At 32.9% G+C, this 15903-nt stretch overlaps 1 protein-coding gene across 1 annotated transcript; it reads left to right on the forward strand.

Annotated features, from left to right (window-relative positions):
• Positions 1–1172: 1172 nt before the first annotated feature.
• On the forward strand, positions 1173–1721 carry LOC137805524 (secreted RxLR effector protein 161-like). The gene has a single exon (XM_068605466.1). The coding sequence runs from the start codon at positions 1173–1175 to the stop codon at positions 1719–1721; it is 549 nt and encodes a 182-aa protein (XP_068461567.1).
• Positions 1722–15903: the final 14182 nt, after the last annotated feature.

A 15903-nucleotide genomic window follows, 5' to 3' on the forward strand; every position in this document is an offset into this window, starting at 1 on the left:
AGTTTGATGCTAAATCCGACAAAGGTATCTTTCTTGGCTACTCTTTAACTAGCCATGCTTATAGGGTTTATAATAAAAAGCTTATGACTGTTGAGGAATCTATACATGCTGTTTTTTATGAAACTAACAAGTGTGAACAAGGTTTAGCAAAGATCAATGCTGATGAAGATGATCAAAACATCTTCTTAAAGAATCTTGACAACAACACAGAAATTCAACCGGTTGATTATGCAAAACAACCGATTGAAAATCTGCAGCTGGATGATCTGCCAAAGGATTGAAAGATCCCAAGAGACCTGTCTGTTGATAACATCATTAACCAAATTCAAAAAAGAAGTTTCCACAAGAAGGAGTATGGCAAATTTCTGCAACCATACAACTTTTATTTCCAATTTTGAACCAAAATCAATCTGTAAAACACTCAAAGATGAGCACTGGACAACAACAATGCACGGGGAGCTTAATCAATTTGTGAGAAGTGATGTGTGGATTCTTGTTCCAAAAACTTCTCAAATGAATGTCATAGGTACAAAGTGGGTGTTCAGGAACAAATCGGATGACTCAAGCATCATCACAAGGAACAAAGCAAGGCTTGTTGCCAAAGGGTACAACCAAGCTGAAGGAATCGATTATGATAAAACCTTCGCACCTGTAGCAAGGTTAGAAGCTGTAATACTTTTATTAGCTTTTGCTTGCATGAGTGGTTTCAAATTGTTTCAGATGGACGTGAAAAGTGCATTTCTCAATGGAATCGTGAATAAAGAGATCCATGTTTCACAACCACCTAGTTTCGAAGATCACAAGCATCCCGAGCACGTTTACAAGCTAAAGAAAGCCTTGTATGGCCTCAAACAAGCTCCACGACAATGGTATGAAAGGCTAAGTAACTTTCTTTTATCTCATGATTATGAAAGAGGAAAGGTTGATAAAACTTTGTTCATTAAGAAAGCTGATTTTGATATTATCTTAGTACAAATATATGTGGATGACATTATATTTGGCTCTTCTAATGCAAAACTTTGTGAAGATTTTGTCAAAGCAATGCAGGGGAGTTCGAAATGTCCATGATGGGAGAACTTTCTTTCTTTCTTGGACTGCAAGTTAAACAATCCAAAGTGGGTATCTTTGTATGTTAATCCAAGTACTACAAAGGCATTCTTAAGAAGTTTGAAATGGAAGCATGTAAAGCTGCAACAACGCCTATGTCAACAAACTGCTACTTAGGTGCTGATGCAGCTGGACCAGAAGTTGATCAAACCATGTATAGGGGTTTAATAGGTTATCTTCTTTACATAACTGCAAGTAGACCAGCTATTATGTTTGTTGTCTGCCTCTGTGCAAGATTCCAGTCTTGTCCTAAGGAATCACATCTAAAAGTTGTGAAGAGGATTCTGAAGTATCTCAAAGGCACAATATCCATGGGTTTATGGTATCCCTCTCATTCCCCTATTCATTTAGTAGGATATTCTGACTATGATTTTGCAGATTGCAAATTAGACAGGAAAAGTACGAGTGGAACATGTCACGTACTTGGATCTAGCCTCATTTCATGGCACAGTAAAAAACAAGCATGTGTAGCTTTATCAAAACTGAAGCTGAATATATTGCAGCTGGAAGCTGCTGTGCACAGATTTTGTGGATCAAGCAACAGCTTGAAGACTTTGGATTACAGATTAACAAAGTACCTCTACTTTGTGACAACACAAATGCCATCAACTTGATAAAGAATCAAGTTCAACACTCAAGGACAAAGCATATTGAAATAAGGAATCATTTCATCCGTGATCATATCAACAATGGAGATTGTGAAATCAAGTTTGTTTCAATAGAAAGTCTGCTTGTTGACATCTTCACCAAACCTTTATCAAAGGACAGGTTCAATTCCTTAAGAAATTAATTGGGAATAATTGATATGCATGCCTTATCTTAAACTGTTTTTTATCCTACCTTTTGTCTATTTGATGAGACAAATAGGGGGAGAAGTTTGGTTTGTAATGTTCTTAATAACTGCTTTCTTTATTACTTTGAACATTGTTGTGATGAACTGCTTAACTGGTTTAAATTTGAAGTTTTAAACTGCTGAAAACTCTGGTTTACAGAATTTTAACCGGTTATCTCTATGAAATAATCGACTGTTCTTATGCATTCTTGTATGATTACTGGTTTCTCATCTGATTGTGGCTAATGTTCCTTCTGGAAATCACCTAGTGAGAACTGGTGTATGGTGCATATCTGTTTTGGATTAGATTACCCTGTGTTTGTTCAATGAATGTAGGATTCAATAGATTCTAAACAAAGAACATTCCTAAAAGCATTCCAAGGATTTGTCTCCATCAAAGAGGGGGAGATTGTTGAAGATGGTAGCTTTGATGTATCAAATCCACATGAAGCCTGAAGCTGTGCTGCTTTCTAGGTTTGGGTTTAAGAGTAGGGTCTTTAGAAAGATCAGTTCTTAAAGCCTGCACAAAGCTTGATTAAAACTGTTTTAGGAAACTAAGTGTTTTTCCAAGCAAAGGGAAAACAACCGATTGATTTATCGAAATAATCGGTTGTTTGTCACTTAGCTGGCTGGAAGTTGTGAAATTGTTTTTTAAATCAGTTCTGTAACTGTTTGACTCATTCAACCGATTGAATTGTGATTTTAACCTGTTAAATGTGTGTTTTCATAATAGTATTTTGAAAACATGTTTTAACTGATTCAGTTGTTCAAATTTGCCTTAAACGGTAGCTTTTCAAAGGCTATAAATATAGCTTTGTTTTCAAATCATATATACAAGAGAAATTCAACAAGTATTGATTCAGATTTTAGAAAGAGATTTGATTTTAAGAAAGGATTTTTAAAAAGCAAGATTGTTGTCAAGCTTTGTTGTGTGGTAACAAGTATTGATCATAGGATCTATGGTTCTGTAAATCCAGGTGCTTTCTATCATGTTTAGTATCTTGTAATTGTTCATATTACATACTTTTGTGTTTGAAAAACCTATAAAGACAGAGGGTGTTCTGTCTAGAGGTGTGGTGTGTGCAAAATGGATGAGTAGGCTTTGTGGGATTCAAAGTCACCTCTTTGTGGTGTGGTTTTGGTAATCTGTGATTGGTTACATAATGGAATACTCAGTGGTTTGACTGAGGACTGGATGTAGCAAAATGATTGAGTGAACCAGCATAACTCTTGTGTGTAAATCTTTCTTTCCCTCAAACTCTCTAATTGTTTGATATTTCGCTACTATAAACAACCAATTAAATCGTAACCTTAACCGGTTGAAATTGTGATACCTATTTTTGTTAGATTGTTTGATTGCCTTCCTTAAGTGCTTATATGAGTTCTTTGTTAAGAATTCATTATGAAGTAAGTATTTGCGAAAATCTTTGATAAAACAATTCACCCCCCTCTTGTTTAAGCCATCATTTCTAACACGTGAGCCAGAAAATTTGAAATATTTATGTAGGGTGTGTAAATTAAATAAGGGCTGCACAGAGTAAAAAATTTGGGCAGCATATGGGGTCAGAAAATTAAAAATACTGATGTGGGGTATGTAAATTAAATAAAGGTTGGAGAGAGTAAAAACTGTTGTGCAGTCCACCCCTGGTACTTTTGTGCATCCCACCCTTGGTACAATTGTGCAAATTACCCCTAGTATATTTTTGCATACTACTCCTTATCCCATTGTTCACACCACAACTTCTTCATCTGTCTCGACAACTGCTACCTCTATGCAAGGACTCTCTGACCATGTTAACCATGGTGTTGCTGCTTCTTCAGAGCACGACCTCCACCCTAAGGATGTCAAGCGTGACCCTACTGTTAGGGTCATCATCTGACTTCTTGGTAGAGGGTAAGTCATCCAAAATTTATATTTAATTTATCGTTGTATTACTATGTCTTTAATTCATTTGTTTGTATTGTAGGTGGACGCCAAATAATTTTGCTAGTGGGGTCATTGGACATTGCATTTAGTTTCATTGCCACCCCGAGCATTCTCTGCTGCTCAATTTTCGCTCACCTCCGCAACGTCGTAGTGTAAACTTTCCTGCACCGTGTCTTTTGTCATTCACCATCGCGATTTAGCTCTAGCTGTTATTCCATTGTTCTTGCCGAAAGTAAATATTTAAAGGTTTAGAATTTTTTGATACAATGTTTTGCATTATAGGGATGCAATGTGTTGGTGTTATGTGTTGGTTGTTACTGTTGTTGTTATGTCATTTAAACCGAATGAGTTGACACTGTGATGATTAACAATTGTATGTCTGTGGTTTGACTTTGCATTTTTTTGATAAAAATGAATCTCGATTATGTAGGATTTTGGAATATAAATGTAGGATTTTGGAATATAAATGTAGGATTTTGAATTGAAAGAGGTTGTGAATGTTGAAAATTGTTGAAAATGTAGAAGTGTTGAAATAGGTAGATAAGCGTTTTCATAAATTCACATGTTTGTTCTTATTATTAGTAATATGATAGTGCAAAGAATAAACTGTTTCATTTTTTCATTCGTTATTTAAAATAAATCATGGATGAACAAAATAAATATGTTATGCGTAATGGGAAAATTTATGGGCAAGATTGGGAAAACTTTATGCAGAAATTTTTTTAGTGACCTAGAGATGTTTAAATGAAATAGAGGATGCATAAAGTAAAAAATAAAGAGAGGAGATTGGGGTAGAAAATTTGAAATAGTTATGTAAGGTATGTAAATTAAATAAGGGTTGCAGAGATAAGAAATTTACGTAGCATATTGGGCCAAAAAATTAAAAATACTGATTTGAGGTGTGCAAATTAAATTAAGGTTGCAGAGAGCAAAAAATGTTGTGCAATCCATCCCTTGTACTTTTGTGCAGCCTACCCCTGGTACATTTGTGCATAGAGTAAAAAAATTTGGCAACATATGGCATCAGAAAATTAAAAATACTGATGTGGGGTGTGTAAATTAAATAAGGGTTGTAGAGAGTAAAAATTGTTGTGCAGTCCACCCCTGGTATTTTTGTGTAGCCCACCCTTGGTACATTTGTGCAAATTACCCCTTGTACATTTATGCAGACTACTCCTTATCTCATAGTCCACACCACAATTTCTCTATCTATCCTGACTACTATTGCCTCTGTGCAAGGTCTCTCTGACCATGTTGACCATGGTGTCGCTACTGCTTCAGAGCACGACCTCCTTCTAAGGAGGTCAAGCGTGACTCTACTATTAGGGTCATCATCTGACTTCTTGGTAAAGGGTAAGTCATTCAAAATGTATATTTAATTTAACTTTGTATTTTTATGTCTTTAATTTATTTGTTTGTATTGTAGGTGCACACCAAATAATTTTGCTAGTGAGGCCATTGGACATTGCATTTAGTTTCACTGCCTCCACGAGCCTTCTCCACGTCATTGCCTCTGCGAGCCTCCTCCGCCTCACTACCTCCACGAGCCTTTTCTGCGACATTGTCTCCTCCGCGTCGTGTCGCTTAGCCTCCTTTGCGTTCAGTTTTCCTCCACGTCATTGCTGCTCAGTTTTCGCTCACCTCCGCGATGTCGTAGTGTGAACTTCCCTACACCGTGTCTTTGGTCATTCACCGTCGCGGTTTAGCTCCAACTGCTACTTCATTGTTGCTGCTGAGAGTAAATGTTTGAAGGTTTGGAATTTTTTTTTATTTTTTTATTTTTTGCATTATAGAGCTGCAATGTGTTGGTGTTATGTGTTGGTTGTTGTTGTTGCTATTATGTCATTTAAACCAAATGAGTTGAAACTGTGATGATTAAAAATTTAATGTCTAGGGTTTGACTTTGCATTTTCTGGATAAAGATGAATCTCGATTATGTAGGATTTTGGACTATAAATGTAAGATTTTGCGGTGAAAGAGGTTGTGAATGTTGAAAATTGTTGAAAATGTAGAAGTGTTGAAACAGGTAGATAAACTTTTTCGTAAATTCAAATGTTTATTCTTATTATCAGTAAGATGATTGTGCAAATAATAAACTTTTTCATTTTTTCATTCGTTATTTAAAAAAAGTCATGGATAAACAAAATAAATACGTCATGCGAATGGGAAAATTTATAGGCAAAATTGGTGGAACTTTATGAAGAATTTTTTTTTAATGACGTGGGGGTGTTTAAATGAAATAGCGGATAAGTAAAAAATAAAGACAACAAATTGGGCCAGAAAATTTGAAATAGTTATGTAAGATGAGTAAATTAAATAAGGGTTGTAGAAAGTAAAAAATTTGGGCAGCATATTGGGCCAGAAAATTAAAACTACTGATGTGGAGTGTGTAAATTAAATAAGGGCTGTAGAGAGTAAAAACTTTTGTGCAAACCACTCTGGGTACATTTGTGTAGACCACTTCGGGTACATTTGTGCAGACAACTCCTTATCCAATTGTCCACACCACATCTTCTCCATCTGTCTCGACTACTGTTGGCTCAAGTCTTTCTCACCATTTTGACCATGGTGTCGCTACTACTTCAGAGCACGACCTTCACCCTAAGGAGGTCCAGCGTGACCCTACTAGTACGGTCGTCATCCGACGTCTTGGTAAAGGGAAGTCATCATAAATGTATATTTAATTTTATCTTTATATTACTATGTTTGTAAATTGATTTGTTTGTATTGTAGGTGAACCCCAAATAATTTTGCTAGTGAGGCCATTGGACATTGCATTCGGTCTCACAGCCTTCGCGAGCCTCCTCCATGTCACTGCCTCCGCGAGCCTCCTTCGCGACACTGTCTCCTCCACACCGTGTCACTGAGCCTCCTCGGCATTCGCTGCTGCTCAGTCGTCGCTCACCTCTGCACTGTCGTAGTGTGAGCTCCCCTGCACCGTGTCTTTGGTCGTTCACAGTCGCGGTTCAACTCCAGCTCCTTCTCCATTGTTGTTGTCGCAGGTAAATGTTTAAAGGTTCATAAGTTTTTTATTCATTTTTTTTTTTGGATTATTGTGCTGCAATGTGTTGGTGTTTTGTGTTGGTTACTGCTATTGCTGGTATGTCATTTAAACTAGATGACTTGAAACTATGACGATAAAAAATTGCATGTCTAGGGTTTGACTTTGCATTTTTTGGATAAAGATGAATCTCGGTTATGTGCGATTTTGGACTTTAAATGTAGGATTTTGGAGTGCAAGAGGTTGTGAATGTTGAAAATTGTTGAAAGTGTACAAGTGTTCAAACAGGTAGATAAACGTTTTCATAAATTCACATGTTTGTTCTTATTATCAGTAATATGATAGTGTAAAAAATAAACTTTTTAATTTTTTCATTCGTTATTTAAAAAAATTCATGGATGAACAAAATAAATATGTCATGCGAAAGGGAAAATTTATGGGCAAGATTGGAAGAACTTTATGAATATTTTTTTTTTTTAATGACGTGGGGGTGTTTAACTGAAATAGCGGATGTAGAGAGTAAAAAATAAAGACAGCAGATTGGGCCAGAAAATTTGAAATAGTTATGTAGGGTGTGTAAATTAAATAAGGGCTGCAGAGAGTAAAAAACTTGGGCAGCATATTGGGCCAGAAAATTAAAAATACTGATGTGGGGTGTGTAAATTAAATAAGGGCTGCAGAGGGTTAAAACTTTTGTGCAGCCCACTCCTGGTGCATTTCTGCAGACCACCCCGGGTACATTTGTGCAGACTACTCTTTATCCCATTGTCCACACCATATCTTCTCCATTTGTCCCGACTACTGCTGGCTCTGCAAGGCCTCTCTGACCATGTTGACCATGGTGCTGCTGCTGCTTCAGAGCATAATCTCCACCCTGAGGATGTCCAGCGTGACCCTACTGGTAGGGTCATCATCCGACTTCTTGGTAGAGGGTAAGTCATCCTAAATGTATATTTAATTTTATCTTTATATTAGTATGTCTATAATTTGATTTGTTTGTATTGTAGGTGGACGTTAAATCATTTTGCTAGTGAGGCCATTTGACATTGCATTCGGTCTCAATTTAGAGGTCCATATCATCATTATGATGCCATGCCCGAAGAGGACAAACTAAAATGCTGGACTAACTTTCAGGTAATTTTAATTTTTAATTACAATTTCATATAGATCAACCAAAATGGGAAAATTGAAACAAACCATTTTCTTGTTTTTAACAGACTAGAGTCACTTAGGCACCTCAGGATGAATGCCAAATTAAAAAGGTCTACGAGTTTAAAGTCAGAAAAAGACTTTGTGACATGTTGACAAAAGTTAGGACAAATGATGTCTGACCTATTTGGATAGGTGAGCAAGCATGGGTTGAACCAATTCAAAGATAAATCAACTCAAAATAAAGCCAATAGGGGTTCAGCTCGTGGTGGAGCACTGCACTCCACAGGTCGAAAATCACACTCAGATATTGCAGTGGCCTTGGTAAGTACTTGTCACCGCCTTACATGAAAATCATTTTACATTTGCAACCTACACTGCTTTTACCTGTACAACATTATTAGGAACGTCAATATGGTCGTCCTTCAAAACTTGATGAACTATTTATGGTCACCCACACAAACAAAAAGGGTGAATCGACTTATGTAAGTTATTCTTTTAACTTTTTTTATATTTATATTTTAATTTCCTAACATTTTCATTTCCTAATGATCTATATAGGAAAACTATCATGAGCGCTTGAGGGCCCTTCAAGTAAATAGTTCTCTGGACTCTAGCACTAATGTCCACCAACTTGATCCTGCAACTAAGCTTCAAACTTGGAAGGAAGCTGCTAGAGGAAAGGGTAGAGGTCGGGTGTATGGTACGACAGACATGGCTGCTAACTTCCGCCAAGGAGTCTCTTCCCTCACTCAAACCTCTGTTTTCGGCACTTCACAATTTGAGCATGTGATTGAAAATCAAATGCTTCGTGCTGAACTTAGTATGTGGAGTAAGAAGTATGCACACTTGGAGGATGAGATGAAGGTTAAAAAGGAAAACTTATCTCAATGAAACGTGACAAAAATGCTACCAATAGCACAACTCAATTCAATCATGAGTATGATCCAAAGCAGGATGATTTGTTCCTTAAAGTGCATCCTATACTGTAAGTTTAACTATTTGACATTTTTATTATATACTAAGTATTTTAATTACTTCATTTATTTATTTATTTTGTTTGTATTTTTTACAGGTTTTCATAGATCACATCACTATGGGATTCATTTTAGTGCTTTTAGTTAAATTTGTAAAGTACAATTTTAATTTTAATATTTTTTTAAGTATTCATATCAATTTAGAATCTTTGAATGGATCAAAGACTTTGTTTAACTATTTGTATTATTTATGTACGTTGGATATGTTTGTGGATGTATTGTGAATGATAGTAATTTGTCTGAATGTGATTTGGTTGTTATTTATTGTTTACAGGGTAAACTAGCTAAAAAACAAAATAAATTGTTTTTTTTTCATCCCTTTATTGGCCCACGCCAACTTTTTTTTTATTAATTAATTTTTTCGTCGGCTTTTGCGTGGGCCATCTGATATTTTTTATTTTTTATTTTCATTCTGTTGTCCTAGCCGACGCATAGGCGATATTTTAATTTTGCGTCGGTTTGGCCCATGCATAAGCCACCGCAATTGCGTCTCTTGGACGTCCACTTAGGTGATGCAATTTGTGTCCGTTTTGCGTGGGTTTGGCCCACACAACATGCGTTGAACTCGCTGGCCCACACTAATTTCCATTTGCTTCCAATGATTTTTTGTGGGACTGTTGGCCAACGAAAATCCGACGCTTATGCGTTCCTTTTTGGTCTGTTGCGTCCGTTTTTTGCCCACGAAAGATTATATTTTTCTTGTAGTGCATATATTTGTTGACCAATGTCAAAAGAGCGATGTCTTCCTATCATTATTCTCATCCATTTATTTTCTAAACAATGTTTATAGTTTTCATATTCAACTATTGTTTATTAATAAAAAAATTTTGATTCAGTTGATTTCTCATTCTTAAAAATATAATTATTGAGAAAATTTGTATTAATGATATGTACCTCCAGTAATTTATGATTTGGTTACCATCAATCAATCTAATAATCCAGGAATAATTAGATGATGTTATAAATTAAATTGTAGCCTAATTACTATGACTAATTAGGTACTGGTATGCATAGTATTGTGCATGAACTTAAATATTTTAAGGCTAAAAAATCTTCACACAATTTTATTGATATTGACAATCTTTCCATACAATAGTTCCACCCATTAATCCGGAAACAAATAAAAAATAAAACTACTTATAAATTTCATAATCACCCATAATTTCTATAGCTAAAACTCATAATAGTATGAATTCTAATAATGCTATAATAAATTGTAATAAACAATATTTATACATTGCTTTAGATTCCCAATACTCCTTGTAGTAGTTGTTATTAACTCCGTGTTTTTGGAAGCACAAAGATGTTTGTCAATTAGTCTTCCATCTTGCAATATTCTAATAAATTATGACTTCCAACATCCACCTTGCCATGATAATCCAATGTGACAATGTCTGTGGAATTTGCTATGATTTGGTTGATTAGGAAAGCCTTGAAGAAGAGAATATGAAATGAAAAAAGAGAAACATAATAGAGGATTAGCGAAAAAGTGTGAATAAAAGAATAAATTGTGTAAACAATTATATTTATAGCACACTTTTAGTTTACACATATTAGTAATCCATTGTAAAAAGAGTTATGTCCTTACAAATATCATGATTCAAAAATAATAACTTCAAAAAAACATAACTTAATTCAATCTTATTAATTAATATACTACGAAAGAGTTGAAAAGACTTTCATTGGGGTATGGGAACAACAAAGTCAGAATACTTGTGTGAAATGACAAAAAAACAATAAATAATAATAAATGTGCAATGTACCTGACAACATTGAAAATGAAGAGTCATTTACCTCCACACAAACCTAAAGTGGACTTAAATATCAAGAAAACAACGAATTAATACAACTTATACAATGCATTAAACAATAAAACTAATCAAATATCTATTAATGTCATCACTACATAATACAAAAATATCCAAGATATCTTCAAGGGGTATCGAATAAAGAATCGAAAAGACTTTGGTTGGAGTATAGGAACGACATAGTCAGAGCATTTATTAGAAATGACTAACGCAATTCCAAAAGCACTAAACATGGAAAATGAAAAATATTTTACCTCATACACAAATGTATTTTGCCTTCTTTGTTTATTGTATTTTTCATATGCAGGAAATGAGAGAAAAAATGTTCATCAAACATAAATGGAACAAAAACAAACAATTCGTACCAAAAACAAAGAATAAAATTTTTTATCTTCCGCCTTCATCATTCCACTACTTTCTCTCTTAAAGTCTTCCACCGTCGAAGTTGCTTGGTTTAATGTTTTATCTTATGCTTCAAAGTTCAATTGCCAAACATTCCCCAAAAAGATGAAGTTTTTCCCTCAAACCCAAGATCTGTTATGAGAATTCAATAGAAAACCAATACCAGTAATCACATATACATTAGATTTCAAATTCAAAATTTCAAATTCAAAATAGAACAAATGTTTAGCATAAAAACAATACTTCACAGAACAAAAATAAAACATTTAAATAAGATGAACATCAATATGAAAAAAACACAAAACAAAACAAAACATTTAAATTGGATGAACATCAATATGAAAAAAAAAATGTAGATGAGAAATACGATGAAAAAACAAAGCATAACAAATGCTTGACATAAAATAAATCTGCACAAAACAAAACAAAAAAATTTAAATCAGAATAACATCATTATGAAATGTAGTAAACACAAAAGATAAGCTTACCAATAACTATTTATGACCTTTTGGGGGTTTTGAGAATGATAGGATTCAGGAATGCAATGCAGAATCCAATGAGAAGATGATGTAAATAGTAAAACAAGGTTACAAAAAAGTTTTAGAAATCAAATTTGAAATTTAAAAACCACTATCTTGAAATACGGTTAAGCAAAAGCTTACTTTACTGCAAAATATGATCATAAACAAAAAAATATCGACAACAATGTCAGAAAAAGAACCCATTTTGAAATTGGTAAATAGTTTTAGCAAAACATGAAAGAAGTTAACTTAATGATTCAGGAAACACTTAACAACACATTAACCATAATAAGTGAATCTTTTGCTACAAAACAAATCAAAATAAGATTAAATGGAAGATTACTTTATTGCAAAACATGTCCATAACACCAAAAACTCCAAAAAATAAGGATCACGAAAAAAAAAGATTTTTCAAAGAATTAAAATCTAGAAAAGGTCTAACAGAGTTTGGGATAAATACATAACCTAAGCATGACAATGTTTGTAAAAAACATACAACATAACCAAATATGAGTTTTGAAATTTTGAAATAATGGGAAACCCTAATGACTTCGTGAATACTATGTTAACTTAAGACTATGCATGTATCACCTAAGAAGCACATTACTTATTAAATCCAAAAAAAAAGGCAACAAAGTGTTACAAATAAAACACTTGTGTCTTCATAATTTATTGTGAAGAAAAAAACTTTCTTCTTACAAAAGAAATATGATTATCTTCTATGAATTGTTGTGTATATAATATTTAATCAAATGAACTTTGGACTTTTTTCTAAAACTTATTATCATGTTTGTTGCTTGGTGATGACTTATAATAAATAATAATAAATGTACTCTACACGAACAAGTTTAAGTACAAATTTTAAAAGTGGCATATAAAAGGGATTAGCAGCCTAATTAATATTGTATTTTCAAATATGTATATGAATATATTATGTTATTATTAAAGTTTATCTTGTATGATAAAAAAAATTTATAGAAATTTATTGAGTTACACACACTTGATGATAATTTTGTGAATATTTTCAATTTATAATACAAATTATTGAAACTACATTGATGTAAAAAAAATGTAAACTAAAAACTACACACATAATATATGCAATAAGTTGTAAGAGAATCCCTACATTAAAAAAAACACTACCCACACTCTACAACAAATTAAATTATAAATATTTATAATATTTGGTTTTCAATTCTTTATTGCAACATTAGTTCAATATAATATATAAAAAATAATATATTTAATTATTATTTTTATATAATAAGTAAAATCATATAAAATAAAAATTAATACACATATATACTATTTAAAAATTATAAAAATAACATAATAAAAAATAAAATGCACGACAGGTTGAACATCTATTTTTTATTAATACTTGAAAAGAGAAGTGATGTGACGCTTGTGTGTATTTTTTAATATTTTTTATATAACATTATTAAACTGTAAATTTTATAACAATATTGATAAATTTACAAATATCATTATAACTTTAAACATATATTTCTATATACATATCTTCTAATAAAAAATACTAATTTATAATTTTATGATTTTATAACAATAAATTTTTCTTTGGGTGAAAACCAACCAAACAAAGATTTGATTTTTAAATTTTAGTGTCATTCATAAAAAATAATTCTTTTATTAATGAATATATCTACATTTATTAGATTATAACAACAATTAACCTAGTTTATATTATTTAAATAAAAAACATAAATGAACCTTTTTAATTATGTGTAATGTAACAACACTGTCTTAAAAAAAATAAAAAGACAGAACCCTCCCCTGCACGCACCATTCTTTCTTCTTTCTCCCTCCATCTCTTTCTTTTATCTTCTCTCTTAATTTCTCACTTCATACCTCATCTATTTTAGAATATGATCATACCACGTTGTACCTGAGGAGTTAAGGAACATTTCTACCCGATTAGATTTTCAAACAGAATAAGTTCATTTTTGCTCTAGAGATCCTTTGTCCTCTGTTTTTTCTTAGGATTTAGTTATCAATCTTTGTGGGGTCAGTTGAGAAGTTTAATCCTCTCAACTTATTCTATTATATCCTGAATTTTTGTTCTGTTTGGATAACTTGCATTAGGTCCGTAAATCTTGAAGCTTATCCAGACGGTGGGGAATAAAATTCTAGAAGTTGCTTGGAAAGCAAGCAATTGAGGTAAGGGAAGCTAAATTTAATTTTTAATAGAACCCTAGGCTAGAAGATCTGGATGTGGAAGGGACGTGGTCCCAATATTCAATTTCTCTTGCAGGGATGTTGTGTGTTTATATATTGGGTTGTTTGTTTATATATTATTTAAATTGGAGGAAATATTAGGTTTTGATGATTTAGTATTGAAGCGTTATTTTTTTTATGTCAAATAGACTTTTGAATATTGTGAATTGTGTTTTGAATGATATTGTATGATGAAAATTGTATGAAATTGATGTCATACATTTGGGATAATGTATGAGTTGTTATTTGATGGTACATTAAGTATGAAAAGCCTATGTTTAACAGAGATCCTCTGGCTTCACTGATGACCTAAGTCATGTAGACTAAGATATCAGGTAGTGAGAAGCCGAGAGGGAGTTCATACACACCGGGTCCCACTATAGACACTCGCTATTGGATGTTTGAACTTATCTTGATCCTTTCTATTGGATTCGCTGATAATCTTTGGGTTAGGTGTTAGTCTTTGGTAGGGACATACTTAATGAGTCTTCCAGAAGATGAAGTGGGATTGAAATGAAATCCAATGATTGTGATTGAAAATAGATCCATGTGTGGTCTATATGAATGATGAAATTGATATTGAAATTTTATATGACAACATTTAAAGAAATATTTATAAATGATTTTTTTGATTGGTTCTTTTTGAAAAAATTAGATAAGATATGAAATTTCTTTTCATTAGCTTACCCTTGCTTTTCTTGTTGTGTTTGAACTGGGATGACTGTACTATGTACACGAGCAGATGACCATACAGGTGCAAGAGAGCCTTAGAGGTTTCAGAGTTTTGTTTTGAGCTATGGACATGTAAATATTTGTATTTCTATAAATCTTAATCATGTATTAGGAATGTTTTGAAAAACTCCAAGTTTATATAGAAATTGGTAAAACTTTTATTGTAATAGTTATATGTAAATTATGGGATGTTACATGTAAAACACGTCATCATAATTTATTGAGTCTTAAAAAAATACATAAAAATAAATTATTCCAATACATTTTGACACATTAATGGTATATAATCTATAATAAAATATTAAATAAATTATAAAAACCTCATAAGATATTTTGTTTTACAAAAATATTGTTATTATAGTGATTATGTGTTGATATAAATTTTTTATGGTATCCTATTATTGGAAAAAAAAATTAGAATAAATATATTATTACATGTTAGTTTAAAAAATTAAAAGAATTTAAATTGCGTATTTGTATTTTATATATTTGTATATTAATTTTATCTCTTGAGAGAATAATTCTCTTTGATTTATATAAATAAAAAATATTGTTTGTAACGACGTTAGAAAACAAAGTGAAGAAAGTCAGAGACCCCACGATGTCGTTTCAATTTTCTTCTTTCTCTCTCCATCTCTTCCTTCTCTCTTCTTTCTTCTCTCTTCGTTTCTCACTCTATACCTATTACAAAGTGGACTTTAAACCTAACTCAACCCCATAAAACCGGCTCATGGGGTGAGGTTTGCACCCACTTATATATAGTCGACGTGGGATCTCCAACACACCCCCTCACGCCGAGCATGATAGCTCGTGTGTGGGATAACATATTATGGGTGGTCCGATAACGGCCCGATAGCGGGTGACCTGATAATCCCAACAAACATTCGCTAGGATAGGCTTTAAATTGCTCTGATACCATATTACAAAGTGGACTTTAAGTCTAACTCAACCCCATAAAATCGGCTCATGTGGTGAGGTTTGCACCCACTTATATATAGTCGATGTGGGATCTCCAATAATACCTCATCTATTTTAGAATCACATTGTAGCTGAGGGTTAAGAAACATTTATACTCGATTAGATTTTCAAACCAAGTAAGTTCATTTTTGCTTTAAAGATCCTTTGTTCTCTGTTTTTCCTTAGGATTTAGTC

This window comes from Phaseolus vulgaris, chromosome 3, assembly GCF_051622355.1.
Source record: "Phaseolus vulgaris cultivar YP4 chromosome 3, ASM5162235v1, whole genome shotgun sequence".
Classification (NCBI taxonomy): domain Eukaryota; kingdom Viridiplantae; phylum Streptophyta; class Magnoliopsida; order Fabales; family Fabaceae; genus Phaseolus; species Phaseolus vulgaris.

What these genes read in the sequence shown, in the direction of transcription:
- LOC137805524 (XM_068605466.1), top strand. Translation starts at nt 1,173, where the DNA reads ATGGAAGCATGTAAAGCTGCAACAACGCCTATGTCAACAAACTGCTAC.